Genomic DNA, 14,254 nt, shown 5'->3' with positions numbered 1-14,254 from the left:
TTTGTAAAGAAAACATGTTGGTGCTTTCACTCTCTGCTTGCTCACTTAATTCTCAGCAGTGAGTTAGTGAGTCCTGAGAATTTAGAACTGTTTGTAGCTTCATGTCGTGGGAATATATATATATATATTGTGTGTGTGTGTGTGTGTTGTATGTGTGTTTGTGTGCATTGTTCGCAGTCAGTGTCTGAGGTCAGTCTGGGTCACCCTAATGTGATTTCTCAGGCATTTTGAAACCCAACTGTTTGGGGGTAGGGTCGGGACCTGCACTACTGATTTTTTATTTTTTCTGATGAGCGCAAACCCGCATTTTGCCTCTTGCTGCCATAATTACACATGCCGTTCTACGGCTGCTCTTCGATATTTCTCCTCACGTGTCCACAAAATGAATGTATTATGCTTATTAGATCTTACAACTTTGTTTTACAGCAACATCATCAATGTATTATTATTTTGCTTGCCTGCGTCCTTCAAATTCTAATAATTTGTGCCAACAATAACATTCACTGGTGCTTAAAACTTTTGTTACTGAAACATTTCAACAAAGTAGCGCATCTTGAACATACAGGAGTGCAGGTGTTGCATCCCCCTGAGTGCATTCCTCATTTACCTTGGAATTAGACGTTTTTGCTGGCGTAACGTTACTCGTCCCACCTATGGGCTCTTCTGTGTAATTATACGGCAGCATAGCCGGGTGGCTATCAGGACGACCAGGGAAAATCCTGGAGGGCCACAGCATCAGTGGGCCAGTGGACCATAAAAAATCCATTACGTTTTTATCGGCCCTGTCATTCTCTCCACAACCCGTCAACCCAGAGCCCGCAGCTTGACCAGTTGTTTCTGTCATTATTGTGTCCATGAAATTGGGAGGCAGAGTTTTTATCAAGGGGCACTGAAGGAACGACTGTATTTGTTTGGTTACTGAGTTCAAATATCAACCATCTATCCAGAATCGCTCTCTCCTCCTTTAAGTCAGTGAAGAAGGCCGTATTGTCAAGCAGGAAGTGCTCACGCTGGACATTTCCTGTCCCACCACACACTCTCTCACTCCCAGGCTTTCTCTCAGCGCTGTCACTGAATATATATAGATACATTTAACACTTGATATGATGAATTAAAGTCAGATTGAAATTTGAAAGACTAAATAAATCCAGACCGGGCTGAGCGTATGCCAAATAGTTTCTCTTTGTGATTTGTCTTCAGTGTTTATTTAAATTTGCAGGAAAATTAAGCCAAAGAAAATGAGCTTGTTTGAGGTTTGAGCCCTTTTTTATATCGAGATCTTTTCCAGGACTGGATCAGGGCCAGGGTACAGTGCACGATCTGAGCGGGGGAAACAGATGACATTCTCCTCAAGGCGTCCGTTGACCCCCTCATCAGCTTGTTGTGGATCGGTATCTGAGGGGATGGGAAAAGGCCACATGCGTGTCGATTTCTTTACAACTTGTTCCCGTGTCAGGACTCATAAAAGAACTCGGCACTGGAGAAGGCACAAGGATCTGCGGTTCTAATTATCGGGTCCCAACTGGCCTCTCTGCAGAGCGGCTGCAGAGTTCACCATCAGTCCAGATGCAGAGCAGGGAACATGACCCCGGATTACTAATGTGGCTCTTGGGGGGGCGAGCATGCAAGGCCACATCAATCGGTCCGGGCAAGACGCTGTCCCTCTCAGGGACTCCAGCTTTACTGTTAAGGTTCGTTGTCAGCAGTGCTGTTGGCTGTGTGATCTTCAACCGCTGGCTGTCGTTCAGTTTCCTTTCACTTGGTAAAGTAAGCATACAAGAACTTTTTGACTTTTGAGTTGAAGGTTGACCTGCAATGTGTCTCTAACTGCAGTTAAATGGTTGCCGCTTGCCTGTGACCACAGTATTCAACTGCAGATCAAGGGGACATGCCTTATCTATATCTCGGTTTGCCATTTATAGCCCTTACCCTTTACGTCTAATGACCTGGACCATGGAGGTGGAAATAATGGAAATTACATTTCCATGGAAATCTCTCTCTCTCTCTCTCTCTCTCTCAAGGTGTGATCTTGCATGTTTGTGCAGCGGTGTTTGTTTTGTATTTACCATGTGGGGGCGTGTCTCTGAAAGTGAAGGGGACCGCAGTCCACGGTGGAAAAGCCATTTCTTAATTTGACACATTTTCACTGACTGGTGTATTGATTTATGCGCGCCGGTCACCTCACCCTTGGCTTTTGTGGAATGTGGGGTGTGTGTATATGTGTGTGCAGTATTCAACTGCATGCACACACAAGGCAGTTTCATGGGCATAGGCGCAATTAATAAGTGAGGTGAGCAGTGGGAGAGGAGTGCAAGCGTTTTTCGTCTTCGGTGTTTGCTCTTTTTTCCTCTTTGCCGCTCAATGGATGTCAGCCTATGATTCTGTGCTCCAGCCCTCACATAGAAAAGATAAGATAAGAACCACATGCTCTTCCCACCTCCTGGCATAGGGAGTCCCAGGCGGACCTGCTGACGCACGCACCTCGCTTCAAACCCCAACCCCCTTTCCTGCCTCAGCCTCATGTCAGGAGAGTGAAAAGTAGTACCATGGCAGCTTGCCCTTGACTCTGTGCCAGAAGGAGTGCACTTCTAGAGAAGTGGTCTTTTCCCTTTTTCTCTCATGTGCATCAATGTTTTGCAGAGGAGGAGCACCTTGCTCGCTAAACATTGGCACAGTCAGGATTGGCCTCCGCTGTCGACGTCATGGCTTAATATTGTCTGACAGCAGTGCTGGAGACACATAAACCCTAACCCTGTGTTGCTGCATTGTGTCACACAGATCGCTAACTGCTTCTTCGGAAATAGAGATGAGTGATGGAGATGGGAGTGGTGGACCTTCGTGTTGTTTTTAACAGCTCTCTAAATATTGATTTATCTGCATATATGTGCATATTGTTTCAGTTTGAGTTATGTTTTAGTTTCAGTACTTTGCTGTCCCACCAGGCATTTGTAATCCTATACAGCAAAAATAAAACAATTCAACCAATCCTCATATTTTATACTAATTATACATGCAATTCTGTCTAAAAAACATTTAATCATTGTACAGTTTGTTACTCTAAAGTAAAGGAAAAGCTGATGGTGTCTTGTGGGTTCACCCAGTTGTACTGAACTCAAGTCCACGGCAATGAGCATCTGAGCTAAAGAAGAATAGAAAGAGTTCGACCAATCATAGCACCACATTTGTTCCCCTCGTCTTCACCAAGTCCGTGCTGCCTTTCAATCCCTGTGTCCCTGCCTTAGCTCTCGGTTGAGGACTGAAGGAGTGACATGAAGCGCGGTGTTGCTTCAAGACAGTGACGGAGAGATTGTGCCAGCCTCAATCAAACAAATATAAATGTTAGAATAAGAACAGAGATGTGTATACAGACAGAGACGCGAGGCCTCTTGCTTCACATGGCTTTCTTTTCTTTTCCTGGAGGAGCTTCCCATCAAGAGATGTAGTGTCAGAAATCCTCTGGGGCTTTTTCCCCTCGTGTGCCATTTGATAAACGTTGACCTGCAAGTGTGTTATTATGTGTGTGTTTATGACTTGTGACTTGCATGTTTTATCCTGCCACAACTGATTTCAATTCGGATGCTTGTTTCAATACTTTATATTATATATATAAATATTTATTCCAAGCACATTTCACCATACGATGGAGTGATTTACTTACAGTTTACAGCATCTCCACCAGCCATTCACTTTTCCATATAAAATCAGAGCATGCCTAATTGATTTCCTTAATAAATAACAAAGCTCATAAACTTTGATTATTACTTCCAAGAATGTACTATTTTGAATGTTATTCGGGATGTTTTAGATGCCTGAATTTCCATACTCATACTCATACGACAAACTGGTGGCCAATTCTGTCTGCGAATGCATGTGCACATTGAAAGATGCAGACAGACTGAGACTTGGCTTGGCCTTCCCAGTCCCAGTCCCAGTCCCAATCCCAGGGTGTGGTGTGCTATACTCAAGATAAGTGTTATGCAACAATACCTCACTGCATGAACTCAGGCCTCGGTTTTTACACAGGAAGCCCGAATTTGAGTCAGGCACTAAAATCTCTGCCAACTGGGCATCAGCCACTCATAAACATGCTGCACAACAAACTACAGTATATTTCCCGCCTGTGCACTTGTCTGAACGAGCAACATCATTCTACTCAAACTCATTTAAGCTCAGAGATGGGGAGTAGTTGATACTCTGACAATTCTTAAACCAGTAGTTCCCAAACATTTTGGTTTGTATGACTTAGCTTTCCATTTTAAAACTCTTAGATGGTTCCATTAAAAAAAAAGTTTGAGGTGCAATATTTCACAAAAAGATGCAGAAACCCACCAGATTTGCTGGAGGGGGCCCGACCCCTGGGTTGGAAAACCACTTGACCTAACTCCAGTATGAACAGTCAGACAGAGTATTTAGTGTCGTAAACATGGGACAGTCTAACGGTTCATGGACTGGATCAAGATTTGTAAAGTTATATTGTTTGTACATTTTGGTTTGTGTTCGACAGACATTGTGTCCGTTCGAATCAGTGTCAGTGAATGAAAACCCTTTTTTTGGGGGGGGGTGTTTAATTTGATGACGCCATTGTCTTCAGCAGCACTGTGGGAAGAAAAATTTCACTGAGGTTTTGACGACAAAAAAGAAAAGGGGAAAAAACAACTCTGGTCAAACCAGTGACCAAGCCCTTGCTTCTTCTGCAGCAGTTTGTCTCTCCCCTGATTGAGTGAGCATGTGTGGTTCCCCGTGGGGTTAACCATTTTGGACCACAGCATGTGGGACAGATCTGGCTCCACCTTTGATTAGCCACCGTAGTCGCAAGCTCGGGACACTGACGCATTACCCACGGCTCTGAGTGTCACTGCGGTCACATTAGGTTGAGCTGCGGCTCTAAAAGAGTTGAGAGGGAACCAGAGGGAAAGCGTGTAAGGTCGTCACAAAGTAGCAGGAATGTTCGGGGGGAATGCCATCATTCGCCATCCCGCTGTAATATAGTGGCTGTCGGGTCACACCCGCCTTTTCTTCCAGACTCTTTTTTCCAGAGCACTTAAACAGAGATGAACGATATTTCCTTTTTTTTTCTTTTTCTTTTCAATAAGCAGTGATTTCTAAACTGATACAGATGAGTTCATTTATACATGTCAAGATGCCACCACTGGAGTTGATGCTTTGAGCAAATGCAGGCACATCTCTACCTCCCAGTTACAGATTGTTTTCCTGATTTCCATTTTGCACTTACTTTCTGACCTATTTTAACTTTTATTTTGACATATTTCATTTTCTCGTCTAGTTTTTTGTCCCTGCCCTTCTCATTCTACTTACAGAACTTGTTTCTAATCTATGTTATTATGCACCAAAACACCAATGCAAATCCCTTGTATGTGAACACCCTTTCACTGAAATAAATGTTGAAGTTGTTTCACCGAAATGATGCAACTTTGATTTGACCAACACCTTTGCTCTTTGTCTTAGAGGAAGTCAAACATCCAATGCTTTCCTGTCATGTGCACTGCCTTCTGTTAATCCATCATAATATTTTCTTATGTCTTACCAGTAAGCATTCAATTATGGCATTAAGATAATATATATAGATATATATCTATATATCTATATATCTATATATATATATATATATATATATATATATATATATATATATATATATTATATCACTGAGCTGCTGGATCACATCTTCCTGGTCCCTGTATAATTTATTTAGAGTCAATCCTAGAACACGGTCTGATGTTAGTCAAACTGATTTTGGTCGTACTTTGGGATTGAGATGTAAAAAACACAATGCAAAAACTCAGTTTTTCACAGCTTTCGCTCGTGTGGGCTTGTAGTTTCGAGCACAGGAGTGTACCCAGAACACCATTTTTATCAGCCATGATGTGCCTATTGCAAAGCTCTTATCACTGCTGTTTGTTTTTTGCCCCATGGAAATAGGACATTTGACTATTTTTGTTCATGTGCACACATATGATTGCTAAATATTTTTCTGAGCCCATCGACACAAAACTTGTATTCATAAATTCATAGTGCCTCCTTGTGTTTTCTTTTTTTTGTGGTGTCACTAATCACAGTGCCTTCTTTGTGTGTCCAATAGGACAAATTCGTAAGGGTGTTTTGCAGTGCTCCCATTTTACTCCTCTTTGTGAGTCTTTTTGTCCCCTGCAGCTCCCCCCCCCTTAACTTTCTCTCATTTATTAAGCCGTATTCTGCTGATGTGCGTCACAGCCTACCAGGAGTCTCGTGAGGCATTGTGGAGGGCGTCCTGTAGAGCCGTGTCTCGAGTCTGGACAGCGTCAGACCACAGCGCCCTCCACCTCCCAAACTTACCCCCACCGACGTTTGCCTTATTTGCCTGCAACCACAAGCTTACTTGCCCTCCCAAAGAACATACACACACACACACAATAAGCTGATGATCTATCCCCAGTGAAGATCAAGTGATTTGTTCTGGGGGAATAAAGCAAAGGTCATAGGTAGCTACTTAGTGTTTTTTACGAGAGACAGGAGCACTTTGATTCTCAAATTAAATCAAATTCAAACCAGTTCTCCTTAAAATGCTTCTTAAAAGTTTGAAACAAAAGGTTACCTGCAGCTTCTATCTCTTGCATCTGGTTTTACTTTGTCATCCGGCGCAGCGGTCAAGTCTGTGCTATCCTTCATGTACTGTTTGTCATATCTTTAGCCATTCGCTACCACGATATCATGCAGGATTTCAGACAGATGCCCGACTTAGTAATTTTTCTGTACCGTATGTTTGTGCGTGCATGTGTTTGTGTATGTCTGGCGGCAGAACACGTGCCTTCCAGCTGCATGTGCTCCTGTGATTCATACTTAAAGTCAGTCTACACAGATGCTGCTGATAACCAGACATTTCGTGAGGGAGCAGTCAAACCATCAGGGCTCTCTGAATGCAACAGTTATCTTGGCTACAACTGTCTGGTAACAGATACGAGTCCTGTGTACAACACCACAGAATGTAAACCCAGCACTGCCAATATATTGGATTTGTTTTCCTTTAGGTTTACTCTTGGCGACTCTGTGTGTAGGCCTTGGGTTCAATGATGAGATCACATCTCACGGCTGATTTTAAACAGCTACAAGACTTTGTTTTTAGACACACACTTTGCGTGAGTGACCAAAACACGATGGTTTGCCAGTGCATCATGACGGCCCCTCAGACGCCAGCGGGTATATTAAAAACAACTTTCCCTCAACCATGGTCTGGCAAATTGCTTTTTTCCTTGACAACAAAGACAGTAAACAGCAGCACTTAGCGAGCTCTCAAGAACCTAATTGCCTATTAAGCACAATCGAATCCTCCTTTATCCTGCTGCCTCTGTTGGGGGCTCCTATCCCTGGAGATGAAGCTTTACAGTAAACATAACTGAGTTAGCCGAGCTATCTGAGAGCTTTAGCCGGAAAATCGTCGCTCCTGCCACACTCACCTAACGGTAAAGCGAAAGTGAGATGACCTTCGGCTGTTTCTAGCCTGTGGATTTGTTTGTGCGGCTCTCGGGAACAGTGTGGGCCAGAATGACACGCTATTTCCATCCTCTTATATCTTAAATATTTCAGTTTTCCACACTATTTTCCATGATTTTGTGCAACATCTCCCTGCGTCTTTTTTCTCTCTCCACCGTTGGCTTGGTCACGGATAAAGTTGTGCAGTGCATGGACTAAAAAGACGTTCTGTTTCTGTGCACTTCAGGCTTGACAGATGAGAAAGTGAAGGCCTACCTCTCGCTGCACCCGCAGATGCTGGACGACTTTGTGTTGGAGAGTGTGAGTGCAGAGACGTTGGACAGATGGCTGAAGAGGAAGACCAGCAGCAGGCCTGCAGGTATACACACACACACACACAGACACACACACACACACACACACACACACACACACACACACACATACAGGGACAAACATGGAAATGGAACACACATGCTGCAGCTCTCTGGATCCCTCTGACATAATGATTGGATCAGCGGATTTCAGCGTATATTGACGCACAGTTGTAATTTTTGTAATATTTTGCTTTGGTTAAATGTTTGTACTTTTTAGCTCACATAATCCCGTGTAGTCAACCACAAATACAGGGCTGCCATGAGTGTCTGCAGCCATGTCAGTCGTTTACTTTTATTGCACCGAGAAACTAAAACCTTCTCTCCTGAAGATCCAGAGGATAACTCGAGCCGGGGCAGACTGTGCCTCTGCGGGTTCCATTTATTATCCCAGCCATTTGCAGTACAAATCACTCATCTACACGTGTTTCCTGAAATCGTCAGAGTGTGTGTGTGTGTGTGTGTGTGTGTGTGTGTGTGTGTGTGTGTGTGTGTGTGTGTGTGTGTGTGTGTGTGTGTGTGTGTGTGTGTGTGTGTGTGTGTGTGTGTGTGTGTGTGTGTGTGTGTGTGTGTGTGTGTGTGTGTGTGTGTGTGTGTGTGTGTGTGTGTGTGTGTGTGCGTGTGTGTGTGTGTGTGATAGACAGACAAGAGGGAGAGGGAACGGGCTTGTCGGGTGTTTACGGGTCATTAGGTGTGTTTGAGCGGGCCGAGTTGAGTCTGTGCCGTGCACTCCACACACAGCGGACTGTTTCTCAGACCAACCGCATCCATCAAGGGCCCACAGAGCTGGCACACTGCCCAGTCGAGCTGCTGACGTCAGAGGCGACCTCCCGAGACATGCAGCCGGCTGAAGGGGGCCCAGGGGAGGGGTGGGGATGGTGGTGGCGGTGAGGAGTTGTGCTGGCTCAGGGTGTGGGTGTGTTGAAGTGAATGGGGGAGCTGGCGGAGGATGGATTTGTCACATTTTGGAGCTGCTTTCTACATGAGGTTTACAGACAGTGGTGTTTATTGCTGCTATGAGACGATGGTTTCTCAGGTCGGAAACTGCATTTGTGTGTGTGTGTGTGTGTATGTGTGTGTGTGTGTGTGTGTGTGTGTGTGTGTGTGTGTGTGTGTGTGTGTGTGTGTGTGTGTGTGTGTGTGTGTGTGTGTGTGTGTGTGTGTGTGTGTGTGTGTGTGTGTGTGTGTGTGTGTGTGTGTGTGTGTGTGTGCGTGAACAATGACATGTAGAAATAAAGAGGCCCCAAATCATTCTTGTTGGTTCCAAGTAGGAATAACTAATTTCACTCATGCACATGCTGATTCAAAACATTTAATTGGCGGAGGGCAAAGATGTTACGTGTTTGTGTTTCTGTGCTTGAGTTTGATCAGTTTTTAGTTATTATATGATCTATGAAACTAAATTCGCCCATTGCAAAAGAAATGGAACTTTCCCATGCTCGCTCAATAACATAAAGAACCACTTTCTTTAATTTCAAATTGTATATGCACTGCATGACTGCTGTGGATTTAACATACATGTTGACCTCACTTCCATTCAGCCACTAGTTTCCTGTTTTATTTCCAATATGGTGGGAAAATCAGCCTGCAAGAAGTTAGCTCGAGCCCGTACAATCAGAGTGTACAAAGTTATCACTGAGAAGTGTGTGCTGCGTTACTGCGCAGGCGTAAACAAAACTTAACAAAAAACGCAGACAAGATAATACAAGCAGGTTTCAAGTTTCAGTCGATTCTCTTGTTTTCCAGAAAAGCGTGCCAACCAATGACTGCTGGACAAGTTGGTCTAGAGTGCTGTGACGTGCTTTTAAGAATGTAAACAACAATGTTTTTGAGTCCATAATATGCGTAAAGCTCCTGGTCAAATGGTTTACGTCAATTTGTTGGATAAGGAAACAGTACAGAGCCAGTGTTACAATACTGCATGAACTGATACAGAAGCGTCACAGTTTTTAAATAGAAAGGCACATAGCGCACATTCCTCCGCATAGTGTGAAGATTAGATGTGGAAAAAAGTTATATGAAGTCGTTTGTGGTGCAAAATATGATAAATTGCTTGAAGTGTCACTTGAGTGAGCGATGGCTGTGGCGAAAGTTTGAAAATGACAAAAATCTTTGCATGAGGCCAGTGGTTCGAGGCTGCTAATGGCATTAACACACCAGGATATGTGATATATCACCCAGTGATGAAATCATAAAATAATTCTCAGAATTATGAAAGAAAATGTATTCACAAAGCATCTCAGCCCTGAAAGGGGCAGTAAGCGATTCTAAAGCAACACACGTTTTGTATCTTTTACGAGTGCAGCAGCAGTAGTGGGACCTGTCATCATGTGATCGTCACTCCGATAACCGCTGCTTCCTGGAAGCTGTCCCTGCAGCCAGTCCCGTTCTCACTTATCATGTGATGGATAACATTGGATTACATAAATCAGTTTGTACACACACACACAAGTGTGTGTTTTGCAAAGGTTGTGTTACAGCCTGTAGTTCTGTAAAAAGCCACCCAATCTTCACACATGTTATTGCTGTTTAGAAAAGTGCCTTGTCATCTTAGCTGAATTACACTTTTTGTAGTGTAGTTTTGTTGTTTTTCTTTGTCACTAGTTGCACTTATGTATCAAGATTCAGCTCTCAAGTCAGATGGTGGTGTGCTTTAGCAGTGAGCCACAGAGCAGATCAGTCTTACAGCAGCCTGTGACTTCTTACAGTGAGCAGGACAGGATTTCCCAGAATCCCCATGGATATCATTTGACCATTGCGCCTCTCCTGACCACTGTCACACTGGCAATGTTTCCTTCACACCGCATGCTGCCATGGGATAATTAATGAATCCCAAACCTTCTGCTGCTCCCATGCAGATGCCCCTCCTTGTGTGCAATGTACACACACACACACACACACACACACACACAGACATATTCTTAACGTTGCAATTTTTGTCTGTGTATTTAATCAAAATTGTCCTTTTACTAGTAACTTCAGCACCAACAAAAATCTGTTAGCATTCTAATGAGAACATCATTCACAAGTCGGTGTGGCTGTCTGATTCCAAGAGGGAGAACCTTGTGGAAGATGTCTGAGTGAGTCTCCAGTCTCTTTCTTGCCTGGACTCCAGAGGGCAAGAATAAGGCCGAGCTGTTAAGCAGCTGATACTGTTTCTCAGATGTGTTTGGATAATAGTCGCAAGGAAACAAAGATGCGCTTGTGTAGCAGAAACTCATACCCCTCCACTGTGATACGATAGCTGTCTCACCTGCAGGGCTTTCTCTGGGGGGGGGGGTCACTATGCAGCGCTCAGTGCATGTGGCTTCAAATGCTAAAAAAAGAAAATTTCGATTTTCTGAGATGGAACTAAAGTGACTTTATATGTCAAACAAAAGATTTCTTTCTTTACACTTTGGGGCTGTCCCAAATACCAGGGGCTTCAGAGCTTGAGTGCAAAACACAGATTATTTAAAGGCACATTATATGAGAGCTGTTACGCACAAAACTATCACAAAGATTAGAGGTCCCTGTCTGAAAATAAGTAACGTAATAATTAATGTCGATGAATAATGTGGGATTACTATTTCTTATATTGAGGACTATTGGAATTTTCAGGGTAATGCATATACTGTATATTCATTCCGATTTTGTGTCGGGATTACCATGGCAATAGTCACAGCTTTTAAGTCTTTGCTAAACCAAAAGTTTCTTCCAAATGCCAGAAAAAAAACATTTGTTCGAAATTCACAACTACCTGACAGTTGATCCTTTTTTAAATCATGACGTATCTATTAAAGAAAGAGCTAACAAACAGATGACAGGGCGAGTGTGCAGGTGAAGAGAGCAGGGAGCAGGGCTGAGGAGAAGAAGAAGACTGCTGCTCTTGGCAGCTGCACGTCCTCCGTGGAGCAGGTCAATGCAGAACGACCACTAGGTCGACACATATTGAACGCTGAGTCACTGCTAGCTGCGCGTGCTGTGGTGGACTGTGTATCTGCGGCGGCAGATCAATAAAGCTCCCATAAAGTATTGTGCACATTAGACCCATCTGACCGAGGGAAAGGCCTCAGCTTCAGGGCTGATCTTCTGGGTTCTCCTTTAAATCATTTATCACCACATCTCATCCAACGCTTCAAGTAGAGACCTTAGTGCTTTAGATGTGAACTGTACGCTTTGTGTTGGTGCATGTACCTGGATAAAGGTGTAGGGCAAAGTCTGTGGTGTTTCTTCTGTGTTGCATAGCTGCGCGATTATGGCAGAAATTATAATCCAGATTATTCTTCTTTTTTTTTTCCTGTGCAGTATTTGTCATTTTAATCGCTTTATCAAATGATCAAGTATTTCTCAAAGTAAGAGCAATAGATCTTGATTTCTTTATTCCCACCATATCATACCACTGTGTTATGTGAATATGCAAATGATACACACAAACAAATGCAGGTTTTTCACAACTTTTACAGACTTCCACTTCAACTAATGAGTGATTTTGTCTGCTGCACAAATGTCCCGCAGTGACGCAAAAGCTCCCATTACACACCGTGAAATCAATATGTGCAAGTAATTTGCACAGATATTCCTGTTTGGTGTGAAAAGGCTTTCACCATGTTGATGTTGTTGTGGCGATGAAACTAGAATCATTTTTTCAGTGCAGACTCAGGAAGGGGGTTTCTCCTGTCCGATGTCATGATGATCGATATATTTTAACTTTGTTCTGTTTTTCTAAAAATGGTCTGTGAGTGGGCTTTTCTCTTTCCCACTGTAGCTGCCTGCTCCTCTGGTGCGAGGCAACTAGTGTATAGCAACCGGAACACAACTCAACATATGAATGACAAAAAGAATAACAAGATTGTAATGTACAAGTTGACCTCATAATCTTCAGGGGAGTTTTTCCCACTGAGCCTTGCCTTTCGAGGCAGAGAAGCATGTATCCAAAAGTGATACCTGCCAACTTAGAGCTGGACATCACAGTGCTGCACACCTGAAAAAGCTTTTGACTGAGGTTGTTCTTGTTCAGGAAACGTTTGAATGGAGTTACTAGACAAGGTCTGTTCAGCGTCTTAGTTTCTAGACAGTTGTGTTTATTGTTCAGTGCGTCGTGAACTGGCTGTACATTTTCTAAGAACATGTCGGCCCCTCTCCTCCTGTGTTTACGAAAAGCACAGCAGGTCCCTGAAAATATGGGATGGCATCAGACCAGGCTGCTGGTCTCTGTCCCCGTGCTAGTGGCTGACCACATCATACGGTGATAGAACACCACACGCGCCCATACACATTCCCTTCCTCTCTGCCCCCAGGGGTAGGTGTGTCAGTAGGGTTAATCCGCTGACACTTACCTGATGAAACAAAGATGTTATTGTTGCAAAACGGGACTGGCAGAGTGTCAGTTTGATATATTTATGTTAAAAGGGTCAGGCCACAGAAAAGGGAGCAGTCCACACATTTGCTTACCCACGTTGTTCTCCAAGGGCTTTGCCAAACATATAATATAGTAAATGCAAGCTTCTTCTTTTTTTCTGTTTTCAAGGAAAAACTGGAATATGAGAGCCATGCTGGCGCCCACCTTCTCAACGTGTGCATGCTTACTCTAAAGAAACTACTGGAAATTGACAAACCCGGCAACTTGTTCAGCACTGCAGATTTAAAGGCAACTTGCCTACGTATCTCTGGCACACAACGTGTCTGTTAGTTTTTGGCCCCTTACACATTTTCAGTGTGTGGACACAATGCTCAGTGCTTGCCCTGGGGATCCAATAGGATGGCTCGGCTCAAGATGCCCGCGGAGATGGTTTGCCAGGCTGTAATTGGACCTGCAACGGTACATGCAGTGCCTGGTGACCGTTTCCTCCAGGTGGAACACTGAGTATTGGCAGGATCCACACACACTGGCAGAAGGAATACCTCTGGGAACAGAGAGACTCATGTAGAGCTGAGACATGCGTCTGAAATGGTATAATATTGTGCAATATATGATTAATGCGACATGTATACAAAATCACATGTAAAGCTCGACCACACAATGTGGATTGCGTTCCACTGCTATGCAATCAACTTGACTCTTTATGTGTAATACAATGACCAATTTGATTTCATATGTTTCATATACATGTATATGAATGTGTGTGTGTGTGTGTATACATATGTAAATATATATATATATATATTTTTATTTTTATTTTGAATTGGCAAGAATTTTTAAGATTTTGTTTCCAACTCTTACGACAAAGAAATGTAATTTAGGCTTGATATTTCACAGTTTAACCATAAACTTTATTATAAATAAATATAAAAAAGAAAACACTAATACAAACAAATATATAGAACTTGAATTAAGAAAATCTTTTCTGCATTGTTTATTGTGTAAAATAAGAGTCTATAATCAGCACCTCTCCCGTGTGTGAGGACAGTGAGGGGTGGGGCAGTGCTGCCTG

General features: G+C 43.3%; 1 protein-coding gene across 5 annotated transcripts in view; it reads left to right on the top strand.

Annotated features, from left to right (window-relative positions):
- Nucleotides 1-14,254, top strand: part of pde10a (phosphodiesterase 10A) — a 50,067-nt gene that overhangs the window by 19,167 nt on the left and 16,646 nt on the right. For all 5 annotated transcript variants that reach the window (XM_035606592.2, XM_035606591.2, XM_035606593.2 and 2 more), the window contains one exon: nucleotides 7,715-7,846. In XM_035606592.2, the coding sequence (XP_035462485.1) occupies nucleotides 7,715-7,846 (132 nt within the window). The remainder of the gene's footprint in view (nucleotides 1-7,714; nucleotides 7,847-14,254) is intronic.

This window comes from Scophthalmus maximus, chromosome 10, assembly GCF_022379125.1.
Source record: "Scophthalmus maximus strain ysfricsl-2021 chromosome 10, ASM2237912v1, whole genome shotgun sequence".
In the NCBI taxonomy this organism is placed as follows: domain Eukaryota; kingdom Metazoa; phylum Chordata; class Actinopteri; order Pleuronectiformes; family Scophthalmidae; genus Scophthalmus; species Scophthalmus maximus.
The sequence above is the reverse complement of the archived record's forward strand: the minus strand, read 5'-3'. Positions and strand labels throughout refer to the sequence as shown.